The sequence below is a fragment of the Leptodactylus fuscus genome, chromosome 4, assembly GCF_031893055.1.
Source record: "Leptodactylus fuscus isolate aLepFus1 chromosome 4, aLepFus1.hap2, whole genome shotgun sequence".
NCBI classification, from domain to species: domain Eukaryota; kingdom Metazoa; phylum Chordata; class Amphibia; order Anura; family Leptodactylidae; genus Leptodactylus; species Leptodactylus fuscus.
This window is the reverse complement of record NC_134268.1, coordinates 35634129-35648491: the sequence shown is the minus strand read 5'-3', so window position 1 is coordinate 35648491 and position 14363 is coordinate 35634129. Positions and strand designations below refer to the sequence as shown.

At 42.2% G+C, this 14363-nt stretch overlaps 1 protein-coding gene across 1 annotated transcript in view; it reads left to right on the top strand.

Annotated features, from left to right (window-relative positions):
• VPS13B (vacuolar protein sorting 13 homolog B) overlaps nucleotides 1-14363 on the top strand; it is a 705368-nt gene that overhangs the window by 426747 nt on the left and 264258 nt on the right. The window contains exons 28-30 of the mRNA XM_075270303.1: nucleotides 1587-1728; nucleotides 5292-5706; nucleotides 7028-7139. Of these exons, the coding sequence (XP_075126404.1) occupies nucleotides 1587-1728; nucleotides 5292-5706; nucleotides 7028-7139 (669 nt within the window). The remainder of the gene's footprint in view (nucleotides 1-1586; nucleotides 1729-5291; nucleotides 5707-7027; nucleotides 7140-14363) is intronic.

Genomic DNA, 14363 nt, shown 5'->3' with positions numbered 1-14363 from the left:
TGCAAGCACGCCACAAACAGAGTCGCCTGAGGTATGCAAAAGCACATTTGGACAAGCCAGCTTCATTTTGGAAGAAGGTCCTGTGGACTGATGAAACAAAGATTGAGTTGTTTGGTCATACAAAAAGGCGTTATGCATGGCGTCCAAAAAAAAAAACAGCATTCCAAGAAAAACACTTGATACCCACTGTAAAATTTGGTGGAGGTTCCATCATGCTTTGGGGCTGTGTGGCCAATGCCGGCACCGGGAATCTTGTTAAAGTTGAGGGTCGCATGGATTCCACTCAGTATCAGCAGATTCTTGAGAATAATGTTCAAGAATCAGTGACAAAGTTGAAGTTACGCCGGGGATGGATATTTCAGCAAGACAATGATCCAAAACACCGCTCCAAATCCTCAGGCATTCATGCAGAGGAACAATTACAATGTTCTGGAATGGCCATCCCAGTCCCCAGACCTGAATATCATTGAACATCTGTGGGATGATTTGAAGCGGGCTGTCCATGCTCGGCGACCATCAAACTTAACTGAACTTGAATTGTTTTGTAAAGAGGAATGGTCCAAAATACCTTCATCCAGGATCCAGGAACTGATTAAAAGCTACAGGAAGCGACTAGAGGCTGTTATCTTTGCCAAAGGAGGATCTACTAAATATTAATGTCACTTTTCTGTTGAGGTGCCCATACTTTTGCACCGGTCAAATTTTGGTTTAATGCATATTGCACATTTTCTGTTAGTACAATAAACCTCATTTCAATCCTGAAATATTACTGTGTCCATCAGTTATTAGATATATCAAACTGAAATGGCTGTTGCAAACACCAAAATATTTAGAACTAAAAATGATTAAGATTAATAGGGGTGCCCAAACTTTTTCATAGGACTGTATGTATATATATATATATATATATATATATATATATATATATATATATATATATATATTATACTATACTCGTATATATCTCTTTCACTGAAGGTACACTTTAAGACACAAGACTAGGCAAAGCCTATAAGTATGTCCACAATAGACAAACCATTTAATGTGAATGGGCACAACTTTCATAGTCCCCCATGTATATAAATAAGTATTATCTAAGGCAGCATTGATCTTTTGCATTTGATTTTTCAGTATTGAGTGACATTATCCTTTATGTCCTGATCAGCAGGGTAGGGGGACATGACTTTTTAGCTTCTGTTTACCAGATACAGAAAAACTAACGCAAATGTCAGACATAATGTTATACAACTTTATTCTGATCAGCGTGGTAAATGGCTGATCGTTGTTGGCATCCATTTATTAGATAAACAGTCATCCATTGTCATTCATTTTTTGCATTAATTAAACAGAAGCTAAAAACCTGATGTGAATGGTCCTTCATAAGTGAGATTTATGTCTCTTATACACAGGAGAACATTATTTTTTTAAACATTATATACACTAGACTTTCTCCATTGTGTATAAGGGTGTATTACTGATCATTGCAGCCCAGCAGGTGTCAACATCATATTGGTAAAACCTTGGCTTTATAGATTTGCATTTTTTTTTTCTCTATTCTCTTTCTATCTCCTTTTCAATTCTTTAAGCCTCGTTGAGAACTGTTGGTGTCTGGGGCAGTATGGCGGGGTCTTCCTTTCATGTACCGACAAGCTGAACAGACGCACCACATTGGTTCGACCCGTCAGCAAGCAGGACCCTTTCAGTAACTTTTCTGGCTTCTTCCCTTCTGTAAGAAATCATTTTTGGAATTTTTTTTCTTTTATTTAAGGAAATTCCATCAACTCTGGTTTCTAGCGGATTTTTATTATTTCTCTATTCTGTCATTTCATGATCAGTTGATGTTGATGGAAATTCTTTAGCTGAATACACAACCAGATATGATCTATAGTTTATGGATTGAATGTGAAATAAACTCATTGGTGTTATAGCTATAAGGGTATTATGGGAGTCGCACCCTAGGCCATGGGGCTGTAGAGAGCCAATAGGCGCCCCTGCTTTCCTCCAGGCATTGGTATTAAATTGTCACATTATAGTTGGGGTCTAAAGCTGTTCCTGAAAGTATGAAATGAAATAATGTTATATAATAGATGAATTTATTATATTTCTTATTGTATGACTTGGTCGAGCAGTGATCATATCCTCATTGGTGTATTCAGCTTCCCATGTGATGGGTTGCAATCAATGTGTCTATATAAATGAATGCCTTTCCTAGATTCGCCCACCAGCTGCTCAACATCGCTTTACAGCTAGAATGCCTCCTCTTATCCAATGATAAATCTACTTTTAGAATCTGCTTTTTTGGAATTGATGCTGTTTTATTGTTTTTAACACTGCAGCTATTTCTGTATGTGAATATAGGTGGTTTACTAACTGGTATCCTCCATATTCTGCAGCACCTCTCTAGTCTTTAGTAACACACACCTCATAAGATTCTAAGAGGAAACCTGTCACATTGCACATGGTGTCTGATCTGTAGGCTGCATGTTCTAGATTCAGAAGAGCTGATTGGATTGATATGTAAAGTACTGCGCAAAGAATTTAGGCAGGTGTAGACAAAATACTGCAAAGTCAGACTGGGTTCACATCTGCACTGGGCTCTCTGTCATTCGAGTTCGCCAGGCAGTGGCGTAACAAGTGTCTTGTGGGCCCAGTGAAAGGCAAACTTTCATCCGAGCTCCCCTGCACCAATGGGCCCCGCCCAGCGGTGGCCCCCAAACACAGTATTACATTTCCACCAGTGGCCCCCTCACAGTATTACATGCCCACCAGTGGCCCCCTCACAGTATTACATTTCCACCAGTGGCTCCCTCACAGTATTACATGCCCACCAGTGGCCCCCTCACAGTATTACATTTCCACCAGTGGCCCCCTCACAGTATTACTTGCCCACCAGTGGCCCCGCCCACAGTATTATATGCTCTCAACAGCCCCCCTCGCTCTGGTGCTATTATTATATTCTGTGGTCTCCTCAGGGAAGGTGAGTAAAAATAACAAACACTAATAGTCACCTTGCCTCACCTTTCCTGGGCATCCTGATTCCAGCTGTCTTCAGCATCTTTGGCCATCTTCCTGATGTCCCTGCTGAGGCCTGTGATTGGTCCTCAGCAGTCACGTGGGGGCGCACTGACGCCATTACACTGCCGTGCCCCATGTGACCGCTGGAGCCTAATCACAGGCCTCAGTCATGAGATGGAAGAGCGACGGAGAGGGCGCTGAGCCCAGGAGAGGTGAGTATAACTATTTATTACTTTGTCACCTCCCCTGGGCTAGAATGTATAACGTTCAGGGAACCAGGCTTTCTCTGACTGCTCTCTTAGTTGTAAGTCAATGAAGAAAAGAGAAATGTAAATTCCATCAATGTTTGGCGTGACCTTTGACTTAATTTGGTTAATTAACAAAAGTAAACTAGTAACTTTTACACAGTACTGTAATTTTAAGGAAAAAGATTCATTGTATCTTGTAGTTCATTCATCTCAATTTCTGTTTTGTATGTGCTTAGGAGTCCAGTGGGTGGTCCTACTCAGTGATTGTTCACTGTCATTGGACTTATGCTAAATCTTTTCCAACAAAACTATATATCCATCTGATCAGCAGCTTCATCTCTATAACATGGTACTGGCAGATAGGGCGGCCTTTACAATGTGGCAGATTCCCTTGAAATTTTCAGATTATCATTTCTGTTTAATGCAAATAAATGTTGATTTTGCCATATTATTTTTGTGTTTAGTGTTCATGATGTTTTAATTACATTTTTTTTGTTTTAATTAACAATTATATGTAGTATGTAATATATTTGGAGGATTTCAATTTTGCAAAAATATAAAGGCAGTTTATCACCTGATCCCAGCATTTCAACCCAGCTCTGCAGATAGATAGGTTAAGGTCACCTGAATTAAACAATGTTTCCTCTTGTGTTTCGTTACCTCTGTTGCCGAGATATTGCTGATTTTGTCAATATGCAAATTAGCTTCTTGGAGCAATGAAAGGTAAGAGCTAATTTACATATTGACAAAACCAGCAATATTTCTGCAATGGAGGCAGCGATTCACAAGGGGAGAACACTCTTTAATTGAGGTGACCCTAACCTATCTATCTGACATGCTGGGTTCTGGATACAGACTCCCTTTAAAATGTATTTAGTGCCAGAAAGGTCCCCCAAAGCACAAATCTGCTAGTAAGAACACATGCACCAGGGCATACTGCGAGAGCTAAGTCAGCAGCCCTTATCGCTATGTCCCTGCATTAAAGATTTTAGAAATAGCACATTGGGATCTGCACACCTAGATTTTCATTTCATATTGATAAGAAACAGAGCATTTTCCCAACAAATCCTTTTGTACACTCTTAAAGTGTGTAAAACACTTAACAAATGATGAAAGGTATTGTTGGGTATGCAACCTTAAGCAATAATGTGAACACCTATATAGTCACATGGAGAATTATTTACGAGTAAAAGAATTGAAATTGCCAATTACATATGGGTTTCTCAGGGCAGAACACAGGAAAGAGATTCCACTGTGCCCACATCTCAAGCCAAAGGGAATCAATCCTTAAATCTATAGCAGGGGTCCTCAAACTGTGGCCCGCCAAGCACTTCTGTCTGGCCCAGCCGACAACGCCGGCAGGCGTGCATTTATAATGAAGCTCCTGGGGAGCTCGGGCCAGGCCATGGAGCGCACTTCACTTTACCTATTGGAGGGCACCGCTCCCGATGTCTGTGCAACCTGCTCTGCCTCCGGCCCACTGTTTAAAAAGTTTGAGGACCCCTGAGCTATAGTTTAGTTTATTGTACAGTACTTTCCGCTAAATTAGAGCTATTCTAAGGCTAGGCATCCACATTAGATAGCTGTCCGCAGAATGCCCAGCATGCATGTGTTCTCAGTAGGAAGAGGGGAGTCAGTGTCTGACAACTCCAGTAGACGCTTATCTCAAACAAGAACAAAGCCCAAGTAACCAAGCCAACTTTGTCTTCCTCGACATCTGCCTTTGGGGCAGAGTAGGGACACCGCTATGCACATTAGATGTTAGGGAGTCCTGCTGAAATGGCACCTTTGGGCGACTATCATCTAATGTCCATGGCCAGTTAAGGTGACTATAAACTTTTTGGTCCACAATACAAAGTTGTATTTCACTCTGTATTGTGTTTGTGCCATCTTGGACTCCACCTCTGGAGTAAACAATATGGATCCCAAATATATACCCATGTGCATGAGCCCTTTGTGTTATGTAACTGCGGCCATTTTTCTGTATATGTTACTAACTGTTCAGCTGTTATGTCCTTTTTAATACAGACCACAGCAAAGCTTTTAGAGAGCTCACACCAGCAGCATGGATTCCTGTCCCTTACTTACACCAAAGCCGTGACCCGGAATGTCCGCCACAAGTTGACCACTAGAAGTGAAAGGAGTTCTCGGAGCTTTCAAAAGCTCTCTGAAGGTTCCTCAGACAGTTCTCCTCACTTCCTTCATGAGATCTTAATATCAGCACAAGCTTTTGACGTTGTCCTCTTCTTCCCTTTGCTTCACGCAATTTCAACTATTTTTGAGGTCAGGAGACCGCAAAGCAAAAAGGAAAAACACAAATCTCCTGGACAACCCATGAGATCACACACATTGACCTCACGCAATCTGCCTCTTATTTACATCAATACCAGCGTCATCAGAGTCTTTGTTCCTAAAGCTGAAGAAAAGCAGCAGCATATAGGAGGTATGTCTATACGCTGTATCAATTCTTAGTGATGGCTTTGAGTTCCTGTTTATTTACTGTAGGGGCAGCATCAATGGGATCCTTGGAGAGCGAGATGGCCTCAAATACATTTATAATGGATATAGAAAACCTTTAAGGACTTCCCTCTCCAAGGATCTGTATTGATGGCAAACCAAGGGGTGGAGAATCGAGCCAAGAGTGGTGGAAATGACAGGTGACAAATATACAATCGCTGAGAGCCTTTTATCCAAAATAATGGGGAGCCCCTGTGTGAATGAAGTGTTGACATCTGACCATCTTTCAATTCCCTTTTGTGGGACTGATGGCGCACCTTAAGTAGCTGTTTCTGAGGGACCCCTATCATGATTGTCGTTGTTCCCTCAATAGACTCTCAATAATCAAATCAAACAGGCTTAATTGGCACGTCCGAATAGATATTTGGCATTGCCAAAGCTAATAAAGTGTGTGTGTGGGGGGGGGGGAGGAGTTGGAGTCGGGGGGGGGGGGAGTGGTGGGGATGGGGGGATGGGGTGGTTGATTTGGGGTATAACAGTCCGTGGTGTTTCATCTTCCTCTTAGTTGGTGGCCGCTATATGGGGAGGTGGGGTGGGTGGTTTGGGGTATAACAGTCCGTGGGGTTTCATCTTCCTCTTAGTTGGTGGCCGCTATATGGGGAGGTGGGGTAGGTTGTTTGGGGTATAACAGTCCGTGGGGTTTCATCTTCCTCTTATATATGTATCTATTTCTGATCTGACTATGCCATACTATTCATGACAGTTGTATGGCAAGAATTAGGAAACTTCCTTAAAGCATATCTCCAATTATGAATGAATAGTACAGATGACTTTAAGAAACTTTGTCATATCTAAATTTTATTGAAGACATATGTTTCCTTCTCCATTTCTCAGGTTACTTTTTACATAGAAGTCTGATGGGGGCTACTGGGACATATATACTGCTACACTGTGAGTGAGAGAGACAGATATTCTGCTATTTTACAAGAATCTACCACTGCACAGAGGCAATGAAAACAATTAACACCCCACCCCCCCCTCTCCATAGACATCTGTGTGAGAAATTGATATGGAGACAGATTCTATGTAAATAAACAGACTGAGTGAAGATAAGGAGATAGAGAGCAGCCTGATAAATGGAGAAGGAAACATATTTCTTTAATGAAATATATTACAAAGTTTCCTATATTCACCTGTGTTATTTATAAATGGAGGTACATTTATCGTTTGGGTTGTTATGTGGAGCTTATGTGTGCTTTAAGTTAGGTTAAATCTTAAGTCTTTTACATTGTATTTTTTTCCATCAGCAAACCAGAATATTAGTGAAGATACCCTGGTGTTAAAGATGGCCTCCGTGTCCATGGCTCCACAAGCAGACAACCCTCTTAGCCGAAGTGTTTTGAGAAAGGATATTTATCAGTAAGTAAAGTTTAAGCACACTTCCTAAGAATATCTTGTGGATTTCATATTGTAAATGTCTTTTTGCAGATTGTACATATAGTTTTGATTGTCATATACTCATGAAAATCCCTGAAAGGGCCAACATTACAAAAAGCACTGCTAAATGAACTGCTGCATTTCAGTGCAAAACCCCAATGAGTGTAATAGGAATTAGCTTCTCCATGCTGTAACTGATCACTACCTACAAGTAAATTGCAAATGTTGGTGTGTATATTCAGCCTAACTTCTAGAAGCACTGGCATTGTGGGAAGCCGGGCCACTCTGTATGGTGGTGCAAGTATAAGGAACAGTAACATATCCAAATACACAGTCTCTAATATCTGAGCTTAATACTCAAAGGACCAGTACATGGACAATGCTGTTGATGTAGTTGAAGGAACTGCGCTCCCACCAGACCATATAATAATCGTGGATTTTATTAGTAGAATATACAGCAGTACGCGTTTTGGGCTTAAAGAACGCCCTTCATTAGGTGCAATGGCTCAACTGTAATAAACTTCCTTTAAGTCATCAAACCTACAGCAAGGTGGATATAGTTCATGGATCAGTAAAGCAGATGATGTCTGTTTCTGGTATTCATGACCTAGTATAGTACCTACATGGTGTAGCGGTTGCCTACGCGTTTCAGGGCGTTAGCCCCTTAATCATGGCAATCATGATTAAATCATTGGGATTTTTTAATTTTAATTAAACCTATCTTCATGTAGCCTTTAGAAAGGCCATTGTCGACATACCTTTATTTTTAATTATGTTGCCAGTGTTTTCACAAAAAGCCGTTTTCTGTTGCAAATGAGTGTTTACGGAGCACAGGGGGAGTTCCCAATCTGCTAAAAGCACCCCTGCGAACATCAGCCTAGACCTGCATCCCTACCCCCTTCTTGATTGTAGTTGAAGCCTCTTACAAGAGCAGGTGTACTGTGCCTGCTCATGTAAGAAGAAATCCAAGATGGCACATTGTATAGCCTCTGTGTATAGTGGATTGGGTATACTCTTGCAGTAGTTGGAGGACTTGTGTGCCCACTAGCCCCCAAGAGTGAATGGGCCCACAATTTCTCCCCTGTTGGCCAGTCCAACCTGCACCCACATGGAAATGCTTGAACCAGAGAAACAAAATTCTATGCAGCTTTTCTGCTCTAATACAGGACTGTAAACCAGACTACTCAAGCAGCCTGGGCGATGGCTACTTCTTACAGCCTAATGGTTGAAATGTACGTTATTTAATTTTACTATATATTTAATCAGTTCCTAAGTCCTAAAACCAATTTCTACATAAGAGGGAGTAGGGCTCCAACATACGGGACCCCCGCACATCAGCAACCTGAGAACCACTTTCACATAACAAACCATATAACATCATGTTCATTGGTCACATAGCCTGATTGCAGTTCAGTCCCATTATACTGAATGGACTGAGCTGCGAAACCAAGCACATTCGCTCTACAAATGGACGTCGTCTCTGCAGCCTTTGCTGGGGTGTCAGAGTCCTGTCGAACTTTGAGGACCAATCCTAAGGGTAGGTTGCCAATTATTTGGCCTAGATAAACCCTTTTATCTCATATTTTCAGCTGAAATACATCATACAGCCTAGATACAAAAGAACCACCTTGTTACTCTTTGCAATAATAAAACCAAAAAAAGTTTGAGGCCACTAACAAATTTCCATGTGCGTTCTGGCGGTGACTGGTCTGACCCTGCTAATAATAGTTATATCATCTGTATGATCTGTATTATTGCAGTCAGCAGATGTCGAGTGCCGCGACACAACAATCATCAGGTGTAAATGGTTCTTTGTCAGAATCGTCTCACGTCCGTCCACGCGTTGCCGCTGCTTCCTATAGGTTCATACTTCAAACAATGGATCTGACAGGAGCACCTTGTTACCATTAGGGCCTTTTTAGCTTTATTGAATAAAAAAAAAAAGTAAAATGTGCCTATTTATTTTTTCGCTTTGAATATAAGCATCTGAAGCCCTGGACTGTTGATGCTACTTTGGATCAAAGCTGGAAAAAAAAAATCTTAAGTTCTAAAGGGAAAAAAAAAAAATCACAGTTTACTGATTTTCTGTGAAATACGGGGCTCTGGTTTTTGTCACCTCTTGATTTAAACCATGTTGATCACAAGGGCAGAGAGGCTGGCAAATAGAAGCCATCAAGATCTCAATGAAATAATACATGACATTGAATGGAATTGGCACCATCGCCAGACATAAAAGCACGCACGTAAGTGGTACCAAGTGAGAAAAGTCACAGAGAAAAGTCAGCTGTGTAATCCAGTCGTTCGTGGTAAAAGCCAGTCTGCTCCTCAGATGTGGCAGCTTTCGTGCTCTAAAGTGCTTCCGACTGAACTTCAACAGATGTTGTTAAAATGAAATACTTTTCTGGGTATAAACAATTCACATTCTTCGACATGACAATCTTTTCACTTCCTGTATCATGTATCGTGAGAGGAGGAAAAAATTCACAATACCGTCTTTTTTATTGGGGCGGCAAGTGCCAGCAACACGACGTTACACCGAGGCCGTGGCAGCAACATTGAAGTTCAAAGGCCGGACTGATGAGATCCGTGAGTTATTGGCCGAAGGGTAACACTTTAATGGCTTTAGTGGGACTTCAAAGAATACCGTTGAGTTTTTCTCATTCGCCTCTGCAGCTTGAAGGGAAATATACGTACGGTGATTGAAAGCTAAGCCCGAGTGTTGGAGACGCATTAGATTTGGTTTCATTAAGGGCTATAGGAAGGTATTCGTTCTTTCACCTCATATTCTCTTCAGTGATATACTGTGTGTTGTACGAGACAAGAAGGGGTCCCAAAATTGTCTGATTGAAGACTTTTTAAAATCTCTTTTCTGTACAGGATGATGGGGCGGCCATCGCTCCTGTGCTGCTGTAAGTAGCATTCAGGAATATGTAGCCATATGGATCACAGGACGTAGAGATGAGCGAACACTATTCGAAACAACCGTTTCGAATAGCACGCTCCCATAGAAATGTATGGAAGCGGCCGACATGCAGACTTTGCCGGTGGCCGGCCGCTTAACCCCCCGCATGCCGGCTGCGTCCATTCATTTCTATGGGAGCGTGCTATTCGAAACGGCTGTTTCGAATAGTGTTCGCTCATCTCTAATAGGAACCTCTAGACTAGAGAAGACATAGTGGGGGACACTCATAAGAGAATGTCTGGGGAGTTTGATTTATATTACTTCTTTCGACAGTTTTCTAAAGCTGGACTTTGCGATTATGGGCTGGTTGTGACCCCACGTCATGTGGACTTGCTGTCAACAGAGCTTTTATGAAACTACACCTAAGGGGTCCAGGCTGGTTCTGATCCTGGGTTACATGATCAGAGCCAGCACCCCGTCTCAGGGTCACTTTGCCTCCTTCCATCTCTCCTGTTTTCACCTGTACTGTTGGGGCTGACAGATTATAGTAAAGCCAGACCCCATTACAGAGGCTTCAAAATGGGAGAGGTGGGAGGAGGCGGAGTGCACCAGGGACGGGGTATTGTCTCCAAACACGTGACCCAGGGTCAGAACCAACCTGGAACTCCCGGGTCTAGTGTCATAAAAGCTTTGTTGGACGTAAGATAAATTCCATACTCTCTGGACATCCCCTTTAAAATAATTTTACAGTAGTAATATTTGAAAGAGCTTTCGTCCTGTATAGGATTTAGACTACTTTTTAAAGGTGGTCTTTCAGGTCCAAAATAACTCCCGAACCAGTGATAGTTCGGTTTAGGAGTCTTTGATAAAGACATATCTTGTAAGCTAAAAATTGCTGAAACAATAGAGAGATAATCATCTTTTTAATAATATGCGAATCATCCTGCAAGTACATCGGGTGCAGGGCCAGATTTACCTACAGACAGCTGTGACATAGAAAATATCAGTTATAGCTAACGTGGCTTCATTGGGGTTTCAGAAATGAACTGGAGCACTTCCAACCACTGCCAAATCAGACCCCGCCCCTGCTGCACTTACATATTCATAGAACGATTATAATCTGTGCAATACATTATCAGTATGCTTCTGTTTCTATTATAGGTTCCTACATGGCTCTGTTATTAGTTTTAGAGACATTCTAGCCCTGACAGAAACCCCTTACAAGATGTGATATGGGTATTGTATGCGTACTACGAAGTTCATTGACATATATGACCTATTTGAGTGTCACACCATCATTCAAACACAATTTCCACAGATACCAAGTAATGTCAGATGTACCCATACTTATGTAACTAGTTGAGAGTCAGTTTTCTATTCGTGGTCTGTATAGGGGCTTAAAAGACTCCATTATTTATTTTGTGTGGTTTTTTTTTTTTTTTTTTTTTATTTAGATTGTGAGCCCCATATAGGGATCACAATGTACATTTTTTTTCCCCTATCAGTGTGTCTTTGTAGAATGGGAGGAAATCCACACAAACACGGGGAGAATATACAAACTCTTTACAGATGTTGTTCCTGGTGGGATTCGAACCCAGGACTTCAGCGCTGCAAGGCTGCAGTGCTAACCACTGAGCCACCATGATGCCCCTTTTATTTAGTGGTATTTGTAAGAAAATTGTTTTGTGCTGCAGTGCCGACATATTCTAGCGCTACTTTCACAATGTAGTATGTACAATGTTTGCCATGTACAGGACCCAATGGGAAAATTTAGGAATCCCTCTGCACTAATTTTCTGGCACAGAGGAGTGATCTTGTGGTACACATTTGGCACAGGGCCCTTTTTTGCCCCACAACCATCATTCTGAACCTCGCTTGCCACGTTGTGGTAATGTGAGCGTGGCGGAGACGCCTCGGCCTGACTTAGTTATTACAAGTCACGCCAGTTTTTCTGTTGTGAGTTATATTGGAGATCTACGCCAATTTCTAACAGGCTTAGATCGATGTCCGTTTTGGCGCGCAGTCGCGCACCTGATTTATGAAGAAGCCAGAGCCAGTCTTAGTAAATCTTCCCCAGTGTCTGTGACGTTTACTATATTTCTTCTCTGTTTTGCTCTGCTATGTAATCCCATTTGTGTATGGATAACTATAGTATAGCTACAATTCTTGAAATTTCAGTCCTTCCGTGTCCTCCAGGGTTCTTAATATGATAAGCCCTTGTTATATGTGAAAAGAACGAGCGGTTCATAACGTCATGAGCAGACGTCTTCCAAGACTTCAGATGTTCCATCTGAGCGTCCTGAGCTTAGAACCTAAATATTCATCACTTAGGTCATAGGACTTTTCATAACCCGAAGTTACAATCCAAATCTGTTATTTGTCTCTAAAGTGATGATTGTTTCACTTGTTGTACATTTTCACCTTCCAGATGTTTTGCTTTTCGGCATAGACACCTTCCATGACTTCAACCACTTGAATACAGCACTAAAACTACTATTGTAATACTTTATTACTAACAGTACCCACCAAATAGATTGAAGTGACGTACATGTGAATCTTAGGCTAGACTTCTGTCTTAAAACTATTTGGTCCAATGTAAAATCTCTGTAACATTTTGCTGTCCTATAGGAATAATATTCTCTTATGTGACAGACCCTGTACTTGTGCTTCGCCAAAGGTCAAAAACAGGGTTGTCCAGAAGTAGATGAACATGGTGGCTTTATTCTAGAAACCTTTCCAATGTTCAATGGGACTGCCCAAGATAGCCAAATGCGACCACCCCGGGAGAACCGTGCAGGAGGCTGGACTGTCACGGTGACCTTATAGGCACCAGAACTCCCAGGAGAGGTGCACAGGGAAATAGGCAGAGTCAGTTAGTTGTGACGCCAGTTGGAGTATTGAGACACCCGCTGGTCCCTGGGCTGAGATGGTGATGTGGGTGCCAGTGCTCTACTCCAACAAAGAGCATTTGCCCAGGGCTTAGCTACAGGGAAGGCAATGTCCAGGCCAGGATCAGTAGAAGTGCTCACTGCTTTATTGTAACAGGCATCTGCTGGTCACTTGTCCTGTAGCAGTGAGCTGTGGCACAGTGGCTTGTAGCTGGATGACACCTTCCCCTGTATTAGCAGAGAGTCTAAGATGTCTGCAGGTCCAGCTTCTGGTCTACTGCAGGGGTTCAGTTACCTTGTAGAGGTAGGTGCAGGCTGCCAGGGTTATAGCTTTGCTCAGCCTGATGTAATTCCTGTCCTCTTACTGATAGTGATGGGGGCGCTGTCACACAGCTTCTCTGTCCTGCTGTTGCTGTGGCAGTCCTCACAACACAGTGTCTGACACACAAGATGGCTACTGCCACCCTTCTCCTTCCCTGGCTCTTACAGAATACTACTTCCTGTCTCTGCTATGACTATTTCCTGTTCCAGCTACAGATCCACCCACTATAGTGTGTGTTGCTATGGAGACCACAGCTCACTAGGACAAGTGAAACCAGAGAACAACAGCTTAACAACATTACACAAATGAATACAGAATAAACATGACAACATATACAAACTATCATAACATGTAAGGCACTTCTATGGCCAAATAACCATTAGTAACTCCTGTGAGGGGGTTACATCCCTCCCTTCTTGAATGTAGCACGTCCTCGGGCTACCAATAACACAGAAAACAGTCAATGGCTTAAATATTCCATAGTCCAAAGTAAATGGAATAAACGTTAAATGGGTTAGGAACAAATAATAAACATAGAGGTAGAACTTTGGGCAGTCCAAGCATGGTGTCGCCACTATGGCACCAGGTATATGGCTTATTTGTTGAAGTGAAGATAAGTTTCCAAGGCAGATGATCAGCTGAAATGCACAGTCTACTATGGCTGATCTTGGCATGCTCCTTTAAGGTCTGTAGCGAACTGAGGGTTTACCCTTGTTTACCCTTTGGGATCTCCTTTGAGAAATTGTTTCAGGCTCTGAGGCCTCCTCTCTGTCAACAGGGAGTACCTGAGTATCCGGAGTCTCTGACACAAAGTCCTCTAAGGAAATGGAGTCACTTGTTTCCCTTGACACAGAGGGAGTCTCTCTTTGCAACGGTGTAACCGTAGGTCTCACAAAGAAGTATAAGTTAGGGGAAGCCAGAGCAAGTCCTAATTCTATACCATGTTGGCCAGGAATGGGTATACAGGGTAATGTCCGTCTTGGTTGTGACAGAGCGTGTGGAGTAGCCGGTAACCGACGGGTCACTCTTGGACTTGTATAAGAGGAGGGACAGACTTTGAGATCATCTCGAGACACTAACTGGGATGGACCTTC